This window comes from Macaca thibetana, chromosome 4 (genome assembly GCF_024542745.1).
Source record: "Macaca thibetana thibetana isolate TM-01 chromosome 4, ASM2454274v1, whole genome shotgun sequence".
Lineage (NCBI taxonomy): Eukaryota > Metazoa > Chordata > Mammalia > Primates > Cercopithecidae > Macaca > Macaca thibetana.
In genome coordinates this window covers 56,483,396-56,506,047 of record NC_065581.1, presented here as the reverse complement: position 1 = coordinate 56,506,047, position 22,652 = coordinate 56,483,396, and the positions used below count along the sequence as shown (strand labels likewise).

The 22,652-nt window shown below is 34.8% G+C and overlaps 1 protein-coding gene across 1 annotated transcript in view; it reads left to right on the top strand.

Moving 5' to 3' along the window:
- Positions 1-22,652, top strand: part of BMP5 (bone morphogenetic protein 5) — a 122,559-nt gene that overhangs the window by 65,776 nt on the left and 34,131 nt on the right. The window contains exon 3 of the mRNA XM_050788785.1: positions 15,175-15,323. Coding sequence (XP_050644742.1) covers positions 15,175-15,323 — 149 coding nt within the window. The remainder of the gene's footprint in view (positions 1-15,174; positions 15,324-22,652) is intronic.

Here is a 22,652-nt window from a genome sequence, read left to right as displayed (position 1 = left end):
AAGTCCCCACAAGAACCCCATCAAAAGGTTAGAAGCCTCAAATATCGATACTAGACAAATTCATGAAGATGAGAAATAAGCAACCCAAAATCACTGAAAACCCAAAGGCCAGAGTGCCTCTTCACCTCCAAATGATTGCAGTGCCTTTCCAGCAAGGGTGCAGAACTGGACGGAGGATGAGATGGACAAATTGACGGAAGTAGGCTTCAGAAGAAGGTGGCTAGTAACAAACACCACTGAGCTAAAGGAGCATGTTGTAACCCAATGCAAAGAGGTTAAGAACCTTGATAAAAGGTTACAGGAGCTGCTAACTAGAAAACCAGTTTAGAGAGAAACATAAAGGACCTGATGGAACTAAAAAACACAGCACAAGAACTTCATGAAGCACATACAAGTATCGTTAGACAAATTAACCAAGCGAAAGGAAGGATATCAGAGTTCAAAGACCATATTGCTAAAATAAGGCATGCAAACAAGATTAGAGAAAAAAGAATGAAAATGAATGAACAAAACCTCTGAGAAATAGGGGACTATGTAAAAAGACCAAACCTAGGACTGATTGGAGTACCTGAAAGAGATGGGGAGAATGGAACCAAGTTGGAAAACACACTTCAGGATATTATCCAGAACTTCCTCAACCTAGCAAGACAGGCCAACATTCAAATTCAGGAAATACAGAGACCACCACTAAGATACACCATGAAAAGATCGACCCCAAGACATAATAATCAGAATTGCCAAGGTTGAAATGGAGGAATAAATGGTAAGGACAGCCAGAGAAAGGCCAGGTAACCTACAAAGGGAAGCCCATCAGACTAACAGTGAGCCTTTCAGTAGAAACCCTACAACCTAGAAGAGAGTGGGGGCCAATATTCAACATTCTTAAAGAAAAGAATTTCCAACCCAGAATTTCGTGTCAAACCAAACTAAGCTTCATAAGTCAGGGGACAAGCAAATGCTGAGGTATTTCATCATCACCAGGCCTGCCTCATGAAGGAAGCACTAAATATGGAAAGGAGAAACTGGTACTGGCTACTGCAAAAACAATCCAAAATATAAAGACCAATGACACTATGAAGAAACTGCATCAACTAGTGTGCAAAATAACCAGATAGCATCATGATGGCAGTATCAAATTCACACATAACAATATTAACCTTAAATGTAAATGGTTTAAATGCCCCAATTAAAAGACAGACTGGCAAATTGGATGAAGAGTCAAGACCCATTGGTGTGCTGTATTCAGGAGACCCATCTTATGTGCAAAGACACACATAAGCTCAAAATAAAGGGATGGAGGAAAATTTACCAAGCAAATGGAAAGAAAAAAAATGCAAGGATTGCAATCCTAGTCTCTGACAAAACAGATTTTGAACCAAGAAAGATAAAAAAAGACAAAGGATGGTATTACATAATGGTAAAGGAATCAATTCAACAAGAAGAGTTAACTATCCTAAATATATATATACACCCAATACAGGAGCATTCCAATTTATAAAACAAGTTCTTAGAGACCTACAAAGAGACTTAGACTCCCACACAATAATAGTGACCCCACTGTCAATATTAGGCAGATCAGCAAGTCAGAAAATTAACAAGGATATTCAGAACTTAAACTCAGCTCTGGATCAAGTGGACCAAATAGACATTTACAGAACTCTCCACACCAAGTCAACAGAATATACATTCTTCTCAGTGCAACATGGCACTTATTCTAAAATCAACCACATAATTGGAAGTAAAACACTCCTCAGCAGCAAATGCAAAAAAAACTGAAATCATAATAAACAGTCTCTCAGAACACAGTGCAATCAAATTAGAACTCAGGATTAAGAAACTCACTCAAAACCACACAACTACATGGAAATTGAACAACCTTCTCCTGAATGTCTCCTAGGTAAATAATGAAATTAAGGCAGAATTCAAGAAATTCCTTGAAATAATTGAGAAAAAAACAATGTACCAGAATCTTGGGGAACACAGCTGAAGCAGTGTTGAGAGAAATTTATAGCACTGAATGCCTATGTCAGAAAGCTAGAAAGATCTCACATTGACACCCTAATATAAAATTTAAAAGAGCTAGAGAAGCAAGAGCAAACAAATCCAAAAAACCAGCAGAATACAAAAAGTAACTAAGATCAGAGCAGAAATGAAGGAGAGGGAGACACGAAAAACCCTTCAAAAAATCAATGAATCCAGGATCTGGTTTATTCAAAAAATTAACAAACTAGATAGACAATTAGCTAGACAAAGAAGAAAAAGAAGGACTCAAATAGACACAATAAAAAATGATAAAGAGGATATCACCACTGGACCACAGAAATACAAACCACCATCAGAAAATACTATAAACACCTCTATGCAAATAAACTGTAAAATCTAGAAGAAATGGATAAATTCCTAGACACATACACCCTCCCAAGACTTAACCAGGAAGAAGTCGAATCCTTGAATAGACCAATAACAAGTTCTGAAATTGAGCCAGTGATAAATAGCCTACCAACAAAAAAATAAATAAATAAATAAATAAATAAATAAATAAATAAATAAATACAAATAAACAGGACCTGATGGATTCACAGCCAAATTCTACCAGAGGTACAAAGAGGAGCTGGTACCATTCCTTTAGATACTATTTCAAACAATTAATAAGGAAGGACTCCTCCCTAACTCATTTTATGAGGCCAGCATCATCCTGATACCAAAACCTGCCAGAGACACAACAAAAAAGAAAACTTCAGGCCAATATCCCTGATGAACATCGATGTGAAAATCCTCAATAAAATACTGGCAAACCGAATCCAGCAGCACATCAAAAAGCTTATCCACCACGATCAAGTTGGCTTCATCCCTGGGATGCAAGGCTGGTTCAGCATACACAAATCAATAAATGTAATCCATCACATAAACAGAACCAATGACAAAAATCACATGGGCATCTCAATAGATGCAGGCCTTTGATAAAGTTCAACATCCCTTCATGTTAAAAACTCTCAATAAACTAGGTATCGATGAAAAATGTCTGAAAATAATAAGAGCTATTTATGACAAACCCACAGACAATATCATACTGAATGGGCAAAAGCTGGAAGCATTCCCTTTAAAAACCGACACAAGACAAGGATGCCCCCTATCACCACTCCTATTCAACATAGTATTGGAAGTTCTGGCCAGGGCAATCAGTCAAGAGAAAGAAATAAAGGGTATTCAAATAGGAAGAGAGGAAGTCAAATTGTCTCTGTTAGCAGATGGCATGATTCTACATTTAGAAAACCCATCGTCTCAGCCCCCAAACTCCTTAAGCTGATAAGCAGCTTCCGCAAAGTCTCAGAATAGAAAATCAATGTGCAAAAATCAAATCACAAGCATTTCTATACACCAACAATAGTCAAGCAGAGAGCCAAATCATGAATGAACTCCCATTCACAATTGCTACAAATAGAGTAAAATACCTAGGAATACAACTAACAAGGGTTGTGAAGGACCTCTTCAAGCAAAACTACAAATCACTACTCAAGGAAATAAGACAGAATACAAACAAATGGAAAAACATTCTATTCTTGTGGATAGGAAGAATCAGTATCATGAAAATGGCCATACTGCCCAAAGTAACTTATAGATTCGGTGCTATTCCCATCAAACTACCATTGACATTCTTTACAGAACTAGAAAAAACTACTTTAAATTTCATATGGAATCAGAAAGGACCCTGTATAGCCAAGCAAAAAAACAAAGCTGGATGCATCATGCTACCTAACTTCAAACTATACATCAAGGATACAGTAACCAAAACAGCATGGTACTGGTACCAAAACAGACAGATAGACCAATGAAACAGAACAGAGACCTCAGAAATAACACCACACATTTACAACCATCTGATCATCAACAAACTGTACAAAAACAAGCAATGGGGAAAGGATTCCCTATTTAATAAATGGTGTTGGGAAAACTGGCTAGCCATATGCAGAAAGTTGAAACTGGACCCCTTCCTTACACCTTATACAAACATTAACTCAAGATGGACTAAAGACTTAAATGTAAAACCCTAAAAACCTAGGCATCGTAAAAATCGTAAAAATCCTAGAAGAAAACCTAGGCAACACCATTCAGGACATAGGTGTGGGCAAATACTTTATGATGAAAATGCCAAAAGCAATTGCAACAGAAGCCAAAATTAATAAATGGGATCTAATTAAACTAGAGAGCTTCTGCACAGCAAAAGAAACTACCATCAGAGTTAACAGACAACCTACAGAAGAGGGGAAATGTTTGTATTCTACTCATCTGACGACAGTCTGATACCCAGAATCTACAAGGAACTTAAACAAGTTTACAAGAAAAAAAAAAACCATCAAAAAGTGGGCAAAGGATATGAATAGACACTTGTCAAAAGAAGATATTTATGCAGCCAACAAACATATGAAAAAAAGCTCAACATCACTGATCGTTAGAGAAATGCAAATCAAAACCACGATGAGCTACCATCTCACACAAGTCAGAATGGTGATTATTAAAAAGTCAAGAAACAATAGATGCTGGCGAGGATGTGGAGAAATAGGAACACTTTTACACTGTTGGTGGGAATGTAAATTAGTTCAACCATTGTGGAAGACAATGTGGCGATTCCTTAAGGATCTAGAACCAGGTATACCACCTGACCCTGCAATCCCATTACTGGATATATACCCAAGGGACTATAAGTCATTCTACTATAAAGCAAAGACATGGAACTAACCCAAATGCCCATCAATGATGACTGGTTAAATAAAATGTGCTGCATACACACCATGGAATACTATACAGTCATGAAAAGGAATGAGATCATGTCCTTTGCAGGGACATGGATGGATCTGGTCAAGGGAAGGGAGAGCATAAGAACAAATAGCTAATCATGTGGGGCTTAAAACTATGATGACGGGTTGATAGGTGCAGCAAACTACCATGGCACATGTATACCTATGTAACAAACCTATATGTTATGCACTTGTATCCCAGAACATAAAGTAAAATAAATAAATAAATAGAATCAAGTATCTGTGAGTCTTACAGCTTATTGGCACATGATACCAATGAGAAATGTTCAATTATATTTTTAAAACAAGCAAATATTTTTGTCATGTGTCTATAATATAGTACTCTTGATAAAAGAGATTTCAGCAAAAGATAAATGGGCATCCCACCCCAGTGCATATTAGTTTACAACAATGACTCTTGCTAAGAGGCAATTTCATTTATAATGAAAGTTTGCATTTGAACTCTAAGGATAATGTTGTAGAAAGGTAAATACGCATTTGCTGATTCCAGAAGATTTTCCGCACTGTCTACATACATCTCTTCTTACATTGAAATAGTGTGAGATATTCTATCTTCCACATACAAACTTAAATGCATCCTATAGGTAGCCTCATGATTCTCACATTAAAAATTCCTTTACATGACTGTTTGCACCTATTCCCCCAAATTCCACGCTAATTGTCCTATCCACATCATAACCATATTCACAGATATAAAACTTTACTTTTAATTCCTTCTCTTTCTCGTATTTAATTCACCCCTCAATGCACTGTAATTTGATTTTCATAACTCCACTCAACTAGTCATCTACCAACAGCCTCTCCTTACCAGATCTTATGGATACTTTGTCTTTCCTCTTATTCTCCTCAGTATTTGATATTGTTGATCATTCCCTATTTAATATGTGAAATATCCTAACCAGGGGAATATATTAGTTTCCTAGAATTGCCATAACAGATGACTGAAAATTATGATGGCTTAATACAACAGGAAGTTGTTTTCTTACAGTTCTGAAGGCTAGGTTTCTCAAATCAAGGTATTGGTAAGGCCATGCACCCTCCAAAACCTCTAGAGGATGATGCTTCCTTGCCTTTTTCAGCTTCTGGTAGCCCCAGAACTTCCTTGGCTGTGTGAAGATACTGTAAATCCAATCTCCTCCTCTATCTTCATGTGGCCCTCTTCCTTCTGTGTGTCTCTATCTTTGTGTCTCTCCTCTTCTTATAAGGAGATTGTATTGTAATATGGCTTACCTCATATTAACTTTGATTACATTTGTAAGAGATATTTCCAAATAAAATCACATTCACAAGTACGAGGGACTAGTACTTCAACATATGTTTTTGAAAGACACAATTTAACCCATAACAGGAAGTAAGCTAGATGGTGATTGATAAGATAAATAAAATCATTGTGAGTCATAAGGAATAAGAGATTTATTATAGGGATTTGACTTTCTGCAATCATGGGACCTGGTTAAGTAGTTCATGTAAGGCTGTTGCTTCTCCATCTTGTGATGGGTCTAAAGTTTGCTTCCTATAGGCAGCTGGGAAGAAAAACAGATACAGAATTGGAGAGAACAAGGAGAACTAGAACTTTTCAGGATATGCTGGAGTCCCAGAGACAAATTGGAACCCATGTCTTTCTCATGCCTTTGGAGTTCTAATTTTAATGATGTACGTGGCCTGCAGGGGAGATTGGTATGCTTCACCATGAATTCCACAAACTCCTTTGCTTAGGATGTAGAGAAGCTGAAGGAGGTGATCTTGCAGAAGGAATTGTGGGCCAGAATTTGGAGAAGCTGATGGAGCTATTATTCAGTGGAAGCTAAAAGAGCCCAGGTGCTCCCATCAGTAAGGTGAGCTAGCAGATCAGTGACAATGTATGCGAGCAGCAGAAAAGTCTGGCAGTTTACCAATTATCCAATCATAAACTTGGGTGCTGCTTTCGTTCCACTACCCAACTCCTGTTCCGATTTCTCTGATGGCTACCTTCAAAGCAGCCCCAAGCAAATTCCTGAAGGAATTCTGGGATTTGTCACCTCTATTTAGGTAATATGACAATGTACATAGCCACAACAGTCCATCCTTGTCAATTTGGCACTAATATACATCTTTTATAACCATTCATAACTTCCTTTTTTTTTTTTTTTTTTTTGAGGCGGGGATTCGCTCTTGTCACATAGGCTGGATTGCAACGGCGCGATCTCAGTTCACTGCAACCTCTGCCTCCTGGGTTCAAGCGATTCTCCTGCCTCAGCCTCCCAAGTAGCTGGGATTACAGGTGCCTGCCACTATCCCCAGCTAATTTTTGCATTTTTAGTGGAGACAGGGTTTTGCCATGTTAGGCAGGCCGGTCTTGAACTCCTGACCTCGGGTAATCGACTCACCTCGGCCTCCCAAAGTGCTGGGATTACAGGCGTGAGCCACTGCACCCAGCACCATTCATAACTTATAAAAAATGTAATAGCAAAGTAATTCTGCCTTTTAATCCATCTTTGGATGTTGTTCATTCCTTTTCTAGCTGAGCCGTGCTCCCCCTTTGAAGTATTATAACTTCAATACTGAAATATGTGATTAGCTACTATCAACACTGCTTAGATGGGAGGTAGATAGGGAAGAAAAGGGGAAAAAAAGAATTGTTTAATATATATTAGGTAGGTGCAAAAGTACTTGTGGTTTTTGCTGTTAAAAGTACTGACAAAGATACACATATATTTAATACAAAAAACAAATATATTAATTTCAAAATAAGGAAGAAATACCATAATATTACAATACTCATTTCTGCAGCTCGTCAATGGTTGCAGTTAGTATTTATAATTTCCTTCTTTTACTATGCAATCAATTTTCTGTTTATTTTGACAAGCACCATGACTGGTCACTTTTCCTTACCTAGTAGGTAAATCACACATTTATTGTTGAAGTGTCTGGGCCATTAGCAATAATGCCTGCAATGAACCGTGATTTTCCATTGACTTTTGTCATATGACAAGGGAGTACTAAGTGATGTTCCAGGTGATCTCTTGTACTCAATGCATACTCCTCATTACCCATATTGTGGTAGTAGTAGTCCAATTTCCCTTTGATATTTAGAATAATTAATTCACATGGTATAGTAACCTCTTACTGGCTTCTTGATTCACTGGCATGAGGAGTCAAAGTGGCCAGGTAGCTGTTTCAAGTTCCAGTTTAATAGAACCATTGCTACAGACCCTAGAGTTAGCATTGTACCATTGGGAACTAAGAGCTCTGGACCAACATAGCCCAATGTCTTGGGAGTCAGAAGCACAGATTTTGCTAGTTGAATCATGTATAGTGAGTTGAGAGGAACCACTTCCATTTCCACCTATGAGACATCCGGCTATGAGACATCCGGCTATGAGAGAAACAGTCATCCTAGCTATATTAGTTACTGATTTAGAGCATATAAAGCTTCCCTGAAGGATATCAGTTCATTCTTGTAAAATATTGGTACTCAACTGGTGGCATAACTGAGTCTTCCAAAGACCATCCTTTTGATGGGCAGCGTGGGAAGACTGGTGACTTCCATAAGCATGAGCCCATTTTTTTTTTTTTTTTTAATCAGAAGCGATGCAATATGGAATTCCATGAATAAGTGAATAAGGCATTCTGGAAGTTCATGTGTGTTAATTTTGGGGAGAAGCATCATGGACAAAGCAGATTCATGTCCAGAGCACCCTTTCCAGAGACAACAAAGTAGTGCCCTTCCAGTACTGAAGTAAGTGTTCCAGTGTAATTAGCCAAGCGCAAAGTGGAGATTTATCACCCTGGGAAATGCTTCTGCAAGGATTTATGGTAGAGATTTGACCTTAGGCATTCCTAGAGCTAACCAGTCTATTTAAGTCTGTTGCTCTGCCTCTGAAGCTGGGCTTAAGGTTCACAGGTCAGAGAGTCAGAAAGGAAAGATGCACTGCGGGAAACAAGGACAAAACAGAACCTGTGAAGATAATCTGGAACCCATGAGGACAAGGTGGAACCTACCTCCAGGTCTCCAACTTCAATAATGCAGTTGACTTTCTAGCCACCAAGGCCTTCCTTTTAGAAGTGGATGCCTTGCCCTAGATTCCGAGGAACCAAATAAGGAATATTAGTGGGATCTGAAGGAGTTGTACACCCAACACCAATAAGATGAACCAGCAGATCTCCACAGTATGTCTAAGTTGCAGTAACACTTGATCACACGGTAGTCTTCTAAGTTTAATATGGCTATTGCTTCACTGCCACCTTCTAAATGTTACCCAAATTTCCTTTGTAGCCAACCCTAATCCCAAACCATACACTGTAGTTCCAGCTTAGTTGAATTGATATAATATAAAACCACCACGGAGTGTGAAAATATATTAAATTGAAAAAGTGAATAAATGAATTAATAGATAGATGGATTTGTGAAATGACAGTCAAAGTTACTTCTTAGCTGTTTCTACCCATCTTATTTTAGACTTGGCTCAGATCAGTCTTTTAGTGGTCCAGTCCATATATCAATGCTTTTCTTCAAGATAAGAAAAGCAAGTGAGTTATGGTTTGGGAGTAAAGGGAGCTAATATTTTATAAGAGAAAGTGTTGTGAAAGTGGAAAACCAGGTTCTGGTTCCCCTATTGGCTAAGTGAACATGGAAAATTATTTGATTTCTCTTTAAATTTCATTATGAAAAAATAGTTTGGCTAAGTAATTTCTGTCTTACTCAGTTCTAATATTCTGTGATTTATTTTGGTTACTTTCAGAGTTAAAATCCCAGATGCACTGATTTCACATCAAACATTCTTGGTCAATTTTTTTTTCTGTGCTCCATTTATTCAGCTGACTAGAAAATAGAGGACGTTAACATTTCCAATACTACATGCCTGGTGTGCTACTAGGCCTGTTCACATCCCTTATATATCTAATTATAAGGAGAACACATTATCATGATATGACGATATAAAATGATATTCCCTTTACTCAAGTAAAATCAAACAAATTATAGGAAGAAGTAGAATGTTTATACACTTGAATTTTTGTGTAAACATAGGTAGATAATGAATACACTTAGACAAGACTATAATAGTTTAATATTTTGCATACATATTTTAATTTACGTTATATGAAATTATTAATATAGTATTCCTTGTTTCACTCTCAAAACATATATGATGACTTTTTCTTCAAACTTGTCTCATGCATCTTCAACATTATGTCTTTATCACTAGAATCACATTTTTAATCATATATCACAGTGTTAAAAAGTATGTCATCTGCAGCTCCATCTATGTTGTTTGAAAAGTAGAATTTTTTTGTGTATTTGTATATGATAATGTCATTGGAAATACTATGCTATCAAAAGTGCAGGAATCCACGGGTGTGTGTGTGTGTGTGTGTGTGTGTGTTTGTTGTTCTTTGCTTTTTAGCATTTAACTGGATAAATGTTACATCCACAATGCAGTCTCTGACTCTATTCTTATGTAAGGAAAGGGTACTTTGCTTTGTAAAGTGCTTTTTAAAAAGGTGAAGTTTCACTGTGGGGAGGTGTGTGCAAACCTACCCCAAAGTCCCAGGAATCTGACAGGCTGAAGAGAGAGGCTGACAAAACCAGTTTCCTTGGAAGAAATATTTAATAGGGACTTAGAAACAGAAGCCATGTCTGTGTCTTGGGCAGCAGCAAGTTGAGATGGTGGATTCCCACACCATTACCCCCAGAACTTGGGCTTATATATCACAGGGGAGAAGGGATGGTTCAGAAGTGAACTGTAGGACAATTGAAGCATGATGTCATAAAGGTTGTTTGACCTAAAGGCAGAATTTGTGGTAAGTACCTGCTCTTACACAAGGAAAATAGATAAACAGAAAATATTAGAAGCCTTCCCAGAACAGAAGTTAATCAGAAGCCAATAGAGTGGATTAGCTTTCAAGATGGAGTTGCTTTGACCTCCACAGGTAAACTTGTAAAGACAGTCAATAGTTGAATTTTTGAAACAACACTCCCAGAAATACTTTCTAATTTTTTTATGCCTTTTTTACCTCCTCCGTCTCCTTTTCTCCTCCTCCTGCTCCTCTTTTTTTCTTCTCCCCCCTTCTTGTAAATACCAAATTAACACTGATTGAGGTCATTTGAAGGTAATGTGCTTCCCTAAATAATACTTTCCCAAACCTCACAGGTCAAAATGCAGCAATTTAGAGACATTTGTATTATGGCAGACCCTATAAAAGATTGCAGATTTAAGTGTAAAAGATTTAAGATTATGGCAGACCCTATAAAAGATTGCAGATTTAAGTATAATTTACCTCTTAACCAGATAGATATTCAAAGTATTGGACTTTGTCTTGATCAAACCTTTTCAGGCAGGGATTATCATACCATTTTTAATATACAGGGAAACTGAGGCTGAGGAATTCCTTAATTGTTCAACATCTGTCTGATCTCCAAATCTTTATAGCACTACATTGATATGATAAAAAGATGATAAATATTAATTTCTTAGCCACATAGCTTCAATTTTCTCATTCCACCAATTAGCATTTTCGGTTGAGTTATGCTAATGGTAGTAACTTAAATTCTGCTGAATTTTGGTTCCTGTTGCTTAGTCTTTAGTGTAGTGTCCTTCCGGTATTTTAAGATTCTCAAGGTATGTTTGCAAAACTCTTTCTTCTTTCACTAAAATAAAAGGCACTCATGCAAGTAAATATACACAAACACACCAATAGCCCATGTTTAACTAGACATGTTTAAACTTCTGGTCATGATGAGTCAGACCTGCTCAGATGTATTTGTATTGACTATAAATGTATGTATATATTATACATTATTATTCACTTTTGAGTAGCTAAACTTAATATTCCTAAATATTTCATATCTGATAAGTTTATCTGATACTACAAATCTAACTTTATCTGTTAAACATGACTTTGTGTTTAACAATGACATGACTTTATTAACTATATAGGAAGTTATTATACTGATCTATATCATACTCAAGATGAACGATGAAATTTTACCTGAAAAAGAAAAATGCAAATTTTAGTCATGATGATTTCTATTAATATAAATTTACTTTCACATGTTTGTTTTTGAAAACCTCTCAATCTTGGTAAGTGCTATGTTGTCAATACAGACAGACTGTTCACCTCCAGGAATATTTACATCCCTGCCTTAAAACCCACTTTATTAGTGTTATGTATTAGTATTAGTGTTATGAGTTGAATTGTGCCCTCTCCCCCATATGCTGAAATCCTAGCCTCCAGTAACTCAGCATGTGACCTTATTTGGACATAGGGTCTTTGCAAAGGCAGTTGACCTAAAGTGAGGTCAGTAGAATGAATCCTAACCCAATATGACTGGTGTCCTTATGAAAAGAGGAAATTTAGACACAAAGACATGCATAGGAGGAAAGATGATGAGAAGGGGTACAATCAAGGGATACAAGGGATGATGAGAAGACAACAATCTATGAGCCAAGGAGAGAGCCTGGAATAGATCTTTTCCTCCGGTTTCAGAAAGAACCGACCCTGCTGACACCTTGATTTTGGAATTCTAGCCTCCAGAAATGGGAGAAAATCAATTGCAAACTCTAACCTGGTATTTTGTTATAACAGCCTTAGAAAACAATCACAAACACCTTTCTGAAATATTTGCTTATGTACATTCATGTAAATGGGCTTTTTCTTTGCTACAATGTAGGCTTTAATTTTAAGTATTGTAACTGCACCTTAAAGGATTTATGGAATTATTTTTGCTACAAATAAATATGTTTTTTCTATATACATGTATTCTGTCTATTGCACTGTTCTTAAATGCATTACTATTTAAAATGTTCTTTTATTGGATATTGTAAGAAGCTCTTTTAAAAAGTCAAGTAAAACTGGTGAGGCAGGCAACTTTAACAAGTTTATTTTATACTGTTCATGGGAAATACTTAGGATATTTTACTATTCCCGGCAGTATAAATGCCATATTTTAGTGGAGAAATTTTATACTTCAAAAGAAATCCCCTCTAACATTTTACAGAATGGGGTTAGGGGGAACTTGTTTTCAAGAAACTGCTATGAAAGGGACTGTATGAGTAAAAATTACAGAATTATTACTGCTGTGTTTATTAGTCATAGTCTTGATTCTTGTCAAGCATATTCTGTTGTCTATAGGTAATGCAGAAGAGCTTCGTATATGTAAGGGAGAAATTAAAGAAATTGTCAGTCACAAAGTAAAATAGTTTTGACCATTAATAGAAAACTGCACTTATGAAATCAATTGAACTTTCATAACTTTTCAGAGGTGAACTAGAAATATGTGACTCTTTTTAGACCATACCACTTCATCTTGCTAGATTTACTTTCCAATTAATTTGCAATTTGCATCACTGAAATTTAGATATTTAGGACATACGTGATGCTTTTTCTAAATATATACATTAAAACTGGAACTGTTTCCTTCATAGACATGCTGGAAAGTTTTGGGATTTGAACATGGAGAGTTTGGGGAATTTTTTCTTTTCCTGAAGAGATAGCACAATTTAAAAATAATAGAAAATATCATTGAAATGACCACCAAAAGAAATTTGTTAATTTTGTTTCTGAAAATTTACCTCCTTGTTCTTTTTTGTTTTCAATGTTTTTATTAATATCATGCCAAGGGATGACATTATGAGCCTTGCAGAATTGATTAGGACATGTTTGCCATACTTCAAATGAAAGCAGACCTGAAATCAGTGTAGCACTCAAGTATTTCCCAAGGTACAGGGTGACTGCTCCTGTTTAAGAAGTGAACAGTGTAAATGAGTTAATTCCAAGATTAAGGTCTCAGAGATATTTACCAAATATCTCAAAACTTTAAGATAATTCTTATTTTCTTATCTGCTTATTTGGAGGATTTTTCAATTTAGGAGGGAGAGGAAGAATTTAACTGACATGCTATCACACTGGGACTATAAAGGGTTGGACACATTCTAGTGATAACTAAAGGAATCATTTTATTGCTTTGTACGACATGCTTGTCACATATCTGCAGTATCTAAAACTGAGTCCTATATGAAAAAAGTGTTTCAGACCTTCCTTTGGTAAACACTATGACTGTAATTGTGAAAAGATGATAAAACATTAGATTATTTAGATGATTTCATTATCATATTACATTTACTTGAATTTCTCTAGATTAATAGAAAAAAAAGTACAAATCTAGTTAGGAAACAAAGATGTAGTTTCTAAGATACTGACACTTTTTTTTAACTTCATTTTTGTTAAAACAGTTCAATTTTAATTTTAGAGTATTTTTCTTTAAAAAGTATGATTTATTAAAAATGTATTTTCACATTTTGTAAGCCACCCATAGTGACTTCTATGATATATACAGACAGAAAATGCAGTAAAATAGTATTTAACGTGGCTTATTATGACTAGCTCTGTTGTTTTCTATATAAATAATATGCTCTTAAATAGATTCAATACAATATCAAAGGTCATAAAATGCATAAGGGTGTTACTTCTACTCTACCTTGAGGGAGATACAGTGTTTTACAGTTAACCTATTTGAGCCTGAATTTTATCAATACGAAGGAGCTGTTGTAAAGATTAAATGTCACAAATAGATAATTTTAGCTCAGAGACTGCCTGTAGTAAGAGAATAATAAATTATTCATTATAATTCAACAAATGTTTATACATTTGTAAATATAGTGCTAAAATTAAGATTCAAAAATACAAGTATAAATGTTAATAACAGTAACACTGTGCAGATTATTCTAAAGTACATAAGTTCATATTCATAGCCATTACTGTCCCAAGGGGACTTAAGCTTGCAGAAGATATTAACAAAAGTTCCCATAGATTGTACCATTCAACTCATGGGATTTATCCCTTAAACCAGTGGTGCACTCTGTAATCCTATCTTGGTGTTTGGTATCCATAAAATAATTATATAATAAAAATAGAAAAACTATTAGAAAACTCTTTCTAAAACAGATGATTACATTACATCCCGCCTGTGTTCCATTCATTTGAGATTTCACATTCATACAAACTGGAACAGCTACTTTCATTTGTCTCTATTCAGTTTAATCCTTTGTTTTGAGGACTACTTACAGATGGTGGTTACCAGGAACACTGATGACCAGAGATCAAATTAAGAGCACTAAGTCAGTTTATAAAGGCCAGTGAAAAGCAGGAAAATGGAAATTACTTTCAGATAGAGATTACTAATCTGTATCAGGTTTGATTGGGAGCCTAGTAACAAAGGGTTTTGTGTCTTATTACTCATCATTTGAGTCACTTGTTCTACTTGTTCTTTAACTCGTGTTATTTTACAGACTGCTTTTGTAATGTTTTCACTTAAGTCTAGGAAATAGTGATCTTCATTTAAACCTTTAACTTTTTTTGTTGTTCTTTTTCTTTTTAGGGATGCAGATCTGTTCTTGTTAGACACAAGAAAGGCCCAAGCTTTAGATGTGGGTTGGCTTGTCTTTGATATCACTGTGACCAGCAATCATTGGGTGATTAATCCACAGAACAATTTGGGCTTACAGCTCTGTGCAGAAACAGGGGATGGTAAGCACTGAATTTTATATATTTTTTGTGAAGCTTGTTTGACACATTGAGTGTTATTGTTTTTTATGTGATGTAACCAATATATGTTTTATATTTATGATGTCCAAGACAGCACATTCCATAGCGTAGTGCAAAACTATATTAGTTAATTAATCAATTTAGGACACATTCATCCAGTACATTTATTGTCAGACTCTGGGGTGGGAGGTAAAGAAGATGTAGGTACTGCTACTGCTCTCCAGGGATTTTTAGTCTAGTGTTGAAGACCTGTATATGTAAGTTAAGTAGCACTACTCTAATACAACAATACCAAAAGAAAGATATATATAAAGTGATATCGATCTTTATCTTGATTGTAGTGGTGGTTACACAACTATGTAATTTGTAAAAATTTATAGAACTGTACATCAAATAAGAATAAATATTACTATATGCAAATTGTGTCTTAAAGCTTGACTAAAACAAGGATAAACATGTATCAAAAGAGACACTAGGGAAGTAAAGGAGCTACCAATAATACGAAGTGGGAGATGGGGATGGAATGAGTCACAAAAAACTGCAGAAAAATAATACCAAGTTAGTTCCTTACCTATTGCAATGTTTGATCAAAGACTACTGCTCCAGAATTACCTGTGGAAGGGTCTGTAGGAAATCTTCACTTTTGAGAAGGTCCAGAAGTAATTCTTATGCTCACAAGTGTTTATTGGGCACCTACTATATGCTGTGCACTTGTCGAGATTCTGGAGATATAAAAGTGAGCCAATGCAGATGGCTTTATGAGACTTGCATTTGAGTGATGTACGAGTTAGTAATAACACAATAGTATTACTGAATGCATATCACAGCACACTGAGGAGTTCAATGGATCTGTGAACATAGGATGGTGACTAGATTTGAGCTATAATCTGAAATACAAAGATATGATTGGGGAAGAAGTGGGGGGGCAGGCAATTCAGACACATGGAACAGAATTTGCAGACTGTGGCGATGGTGACACTGGCATATTTGCTCAGAAGACTCAGAAAGCCTAGGCCAATATATTCAGAACTTTGTTGCCCTTTGATCACGCAAAGTTCAAACACTCTAAACCCAAATCTAGCCTTGCAGGTCATTTAAAATTATAGTTGTCATGATAGGAGGATAATACATAATTTAATGGTGTCCTATCTTTAAATACTTAATGTTTAATTTTAAATATTTATAAAAAACATCATGGAGATCTACATTGAGCAGTTATTCTCAACCGCAAAAATGTTATCAACAGGGACAGGGAGGATAATTTTTAAAAAGATCATTAATAAGAGAACGTATCGTATTTAAAGTTCACTGCTTCCAGTTGTCACAGAATCAGGCAAGAAAAACATTAGGCTTACAGTCTGCCTCCCTCATTTTTCCTTGCTGTGTTACACAAAAGCCTTGTTTAATAAACCATGGAGGTAAGTAAAAGTTGTGCCTGTCTTGGACCTTTTTCAAGTAGATTTGTTGCTATAAATACTGAAGACTTCATTATGGCGTTGTTTTACCTGCAGCCAGTTTCACACCTATGGGTAATACCATGGCCGATGCTGTGATTGCAAAGATTATGTATATGGAATGAAGTTCATACACAAATGGAATATATTAAAGGGTTAGTCTAGTGAATGTGTTATGGGTCTCAAATCTTGATCTAGAAAAAGAAAGTTCTTACTGAAAGTGTCATAGGCAAAGTTTCAGACCTTTCCTCTGCTGTCAAATACAGATTTTTCCATAGCTTTTAATTACAATGGCTGAATTTTCATAAACAATTCAAATATTCTGGATTATAGGTTAGAGTCAAATTATGGCTTTAAGATTATCATTAAAGGATCCTCAGAGTTCAAGCATTATAAATGTAGACTGAGTAAGGCATAAATTTAAATAATCTTCTAAGGATTCTTAGTGTTAAGCTACTGTACATTTTTGGTCAGAAATATGACTGGGAAATTGGCAGTGGGGAGGTAAGCCATCGTTCCTTCCCTGGTATGTGGCCCTAACAAGAAAAATGAAATTAGTGATATGTGCTTCTCCCACTCTCCTCTTTGGAGATATGCTTGAAATATCTAACTAAACAAATCAAGAAATCTATGAAATATGATCAGCCTGTTTCCTTTTAATTTCCATCTTCCCTCATGCCCCATATGGATTTTCTAAAGTTTCTCTTTTTTATTTTTTTTTGTTACCCCCACTCTTACATTGTATTGGTTCTCTCTTTTACTATTTCCATTATTTAATGTTGTTTTCAGTTTATCTTTTTCTCTTTGAGAACTAGTCTGTATTTTGACTTTCCCTTTCTCTCTGATTAATTTTCTCTTATATTGCACGGGTAATTTGACTTTAAATTACTAGTGTGTTAGTTTTTAGCCTAGAGTAAACTAATGTTTTACTCCTTTAAAAGGTTTCCAAATTCTATGTTTAAGAGTTAGGTTTGAGATATACAGCCTTTTGTTGTTGCTTTTCTTTATCTCTCTGATATTGTCTAACTTGAAGAATTTTCAGATGGTTAAACATGCTAGGCTAGCTGGCTTTTTGCTTTTAGGCAATACTTAACACAGATTTTAACCAGAAGTGGAGCAGATAGGGCCTTGGGAAAGTAACTGATTCTCCTGGCACCTTAGATTTATTAACTGCAACCTCATGGAGAATATACATGTGACATTTCTTTGTAAATATGAATAACCAGATGCTTCAGCTTATTACAGCTTCACTCATTACCATGGCTGGTGTTCTCAATGTTACGTTGCTTCAGAGCAGACAGACCATCTTTTATTTTCAATAATATATTCCGAATGTTTTCTTCTAAGCAAAAGGAGTTGAAAATCATGAAAGGATGATACTCAGGATAGTCTCTTTCAAATTCATTTGTAAACTGTTATTCATTTATCCATTTGTCCAACATACAATTATTGAGTGTCTGTGCATGCAAGGCAGCAGGTTACAAATCATATCACCTAAGAGACAGATATAGGTAGCTAATTTTAGAAAGAACAAAGTGCCCTAATACTGAAAAACAGTGATACAACAAAGACACCAAGGAAAAGCAGAACATACATGGCTAAAGACACCTGGGATGGAGCCAAAGGAGCTATGGTAGAGGTGGCCTTGAAACTGGGTCAGCAGTTAGGATCCTAAGAAATACAGATGAAGAGGAAGGGAAGTCATGGAAGTATGGGAAGCGATGGTGAGGACAGGATAATTCATTCCTGGATGAAGAAACAGTAAGTAGATGCACACCATGTCAAAATGGCATGGAATATTCTGGAAAAATTTAACAGTCCAGGATTGGCTAGAACAACTTTCATGTATAAAATGTAATTGCAGATGCTATTAGGCAAGTAATCTGTAAACAAATCATGTAAGGAGTATGAAATCTAAATTAAATGTAATATCCTCTTGTAGCTTGATCGTGAGCCATAAAAAAGAACTAAACTTATTACTTTAATCAATCACAGTAACACCACCGTGATTACAGGTTTGAATGAATGTCAGTTTCATGAGGTCATGGGACATGTATCACTCATTCGCACTTGTACTCTCAGTGCGTGGCACAAGAGTGGCAGGTCGTATGTATTCAAGATGTCTTGAATGGTAATTGTGTGAGTTCGTAATTAAAAGGCTCTTGTAGTTCATTTGCCACTGAATATGTTCCTTTTAAGAAAACATTCCAAACTGAGTTTTGGATTATTAGTAACTAAACTAGTTTAATGCAACATAGGAGCAGAATTTTGTAGAGCAAACCACAGTACAGAAGTTAAATAGTTTAAATCATAAGGAAAGGAAAGTCAGTGATGTGTATTATTAAATTTTGTTTAGCCTGCCCCTGTGAAAAAAAATACCAAAAAGGTCTAAATATATTTTGGGAATCAAAAGGCTGCTGAAACCAAAAGTAGCATTTTGATTCCTCAGAGAGCCTGTGGAAATTATGTCAGTTTATGAAATACTCTTTTTAGAAATCTGACAAATGAACTGCAATGGATTTGGCAAGAGCGTTCAAGTATATTTTATTATTTTTTCATGCTGATAATTATCAGAGCTCCATATGTTTGTTTCAGCAAAATAATACAAACATACGAGTAAGCAAATGAAAAAAATATATTGCTGCTTCTTAATGGCAAAATTTAGAGATTCCAGACAAGATGTTATATCCGGTTTTACAAAATTGGTTTTAAAGTTCTCAAGCACTTTCTCATGGTGGTTAATAAACCTCTATGATAAAATAAATTCTATTTTTGTTTTTAATAGCAAATGAATAGACTTAAATCTGTCCTAAATTATTGTAAGATTTCCAGTTCTCTACATTATAATGATACATTAATTAACTGACATACTAGGTCTTTATTGACATTGCTAATAAATCTACAGTAATGATTTTTCCTACACACATATGCACATAGTTTATTACACAGATAGCAATTTAGTCTAACTTTAAAGACTCGAGTTTTCCCCCCAAACACTATAATTTTCCATTGTTTGATGCTTTATATAGTTTAAGCCTTCCAAGTAGATTAATTCTTTTTTTCAAACTTGGGTTTATAGAATAATTTAGAGATGGAAAAACAAAGATAGTATTTTTGGGTTCATTAGAATGTCTTTTAAAAAGCCCTATGTTTTCAGACATTTTCAGTTTGGCAATACTCGGAATGAATTTTGCCAGTGACTTTTTTTCTTTCTATTCAAACTTGCTTATATATCAAGAAAAATTCAATCCATATGTTTCTGATTCATTTGTATTCAAGTCATCAAAATGTTGTTTTGTCAGAGAGTTGTTTAATGTCCAAGAAACATTATAAGGTTATTTTTTAGAAGTAGGACTCTAAAAGCCATTTTGAAAACAAAGTCATAGCGTAATTTTCAACCACATCAAGGTAAAACTTTAGGTTTAAAGTCAGAAAGTTTAAAGTTTCACTAAATTCTGTACCCAAATCAAGAAAAAAAGATTTCAGAGATATTAAACTGTCATATTATAACTGATACTTAAATGTAAAATAAAGAAACTTACTGCTTACAGTAACTTAGAATTTAAAGTTTTGATATTTAATTTAAATGAGGATAAATGAACAGATAGCTACATTCTGGAAATAAACATTTTAAAAAGAAATCATTAGGAAAACTAGATTAAAATCTGGGCTCTGACAAAATATTTACCATTTTAGCTATTGCATCAATAAAATGAGTGTGATAGTAATTACCTTACAAGGAATGTGAAGTTGTATTAGATGATAGTAGCTGGCACGTGATAGGGCACAAATAAAGGTCTGTATGATAAATTGGACTAGAGATTGTACAGACTTTTCACTTACATTAGCTCTGGTTATCACTCCTTTAACTTGGGACTAGTTCTTTTATTGCGGAGGTTTTACAGATGATTTAAATAAATTTTAGATAAATTCACAAGTGATAGTCCACAGGAAAAAGGTCAGATTGATATATATTCTGAAACTTTGAGTTGACAGCAGAGTATATAGGCAGTAATGTTATTAAGCTCATGTTTAATAATATTGGTTGATAAAGTAATTACTGGTAAGAAACTTTTAACCTGTTTCAATCTAGGGTATGAAGTCAATAGAAATGAACACTCAGACATATGTATCATGATCAATTGATGCTTATATTAGTTGGCATCAACCAATGATTGATGCTTATATTCATAGACATCACAGAATATTAAATTATTAGTACTTAATATGGTAGTTTTTTGAGACCCATTTTGTTCTTAGAAAAATAACATATTTTTGGAGATTACTAATTTCATCATTGTAAATAAGGGAAACAAGCTTTTTGTAACCTAATAGGATTATATATGGGGCTAATTTATTAAAGGCTAGCCAACATTAGCATAAAAAACTCCTGTTTAAAAATGCCTCAGGACAAATTACTAGTATTTGAGTTAGTAAACCTATTAGTAAGCATTAAACACTAGAATGGATTCTAACAAAGATAATTGAATTTATAAGCAGGATTTTAATGTTCGTAGAACACAAGATCAAATAAATATCAGTAGTCTTTGATAAAGAGTAGAGTCCAATGGTCCCTAATACCTGTTGTGCTGATGTTTATAGCAAACCACATAAACTCTCCACCATATAAATGGTATTTCCCAGAAAATGATCGGAAAGCTGAGATTTGAGATTTTGAGATTTAGACTTTAGAAAATCAGAGATTTTCTAAAAGTACCAACAGTTTAATCCTCTTTCATTTTCGCCAATATTATTCTGCAAACTTCAAATGAAGTATTTTGTTATCAGGGCAATTAACTTGAAAGTGGGTAATTTTACATTTCATTATGCAGGATGTTGCTGTGTTCTCTCCTTTTCAACCTGTGATAATTTTGGTTGTAGTTGTTCATTCCCAGTAATTGACAACTGTTAGAGCTATGTTAACAAAGAACAGGATTCATCTTTTTCTACAACCTTGGGTTGTTTTTCATTCCTACCTGCATAGTAATTTAACATACTGATAACATTTCTTTTCCAAGTTAAAATATCCAGTAATATCTCCTAAATGTATTCTGTTAAAATAAGTTTTTCCAAAATTGCCACGTCTTTTGAATTGCAGTATATTCCTAATTAGAAACATATATTCCAGTATCTAAAGTCCACATGTGATTATATATTAAACAAAGGTATAATTTGCAACTGAATATTCTTTTATGTTTATAAAATTTAAGTGTATTTGTGTGAGAAATGCAGAGTTCTTAATATAATATCTACTTAAATTTAATAAGTCCTAGAATCTGCTATTTTTAAGTGGAAGTATCTGGCCAAGTTTGTTGTGTTATTCTTCGTATCCCTAAGAGAGTTGTTTTTACCTCAGGGAAAGAACTCAAAATTAAGCCTCTGTGTTGTCAGAGGTTTAATTTATCTGTGTCAAAGGTTAGATGATCTATATGGCTGGGTAATCTGAATATCAGCTGACAGTGCTAATAAGTAGCAGAAGAAATTCCGAGATCAAGGGTGATATTTTTCTTTTTCTCCTGCTGTTTTGACTACAGTTTCTCATTATTATTTATCTAAGTTCAAAAAGTTGAATTATGTCCACTTATCTGAGGATCTTTTAAACATTCTAAGATTTGATAATATTTCCTTCTCTTATCTGAATCTTATCTTTTGAAGTAATTAAGTCATTTTTGTTCATAAAACCATATGGCTCCCCTTTTGCTGAATTTATGGTGATGACAATTGGTTTTAAATAAATAAATGAGAGTATCTATATCCAAGAAACTGAAAGAATCACATATCTTGCTAGAGGTTCTGAAAGGAAAAAAGAACATATACACTTATGATTTGCTCTAGATAAATATTGTTATAAATAAGT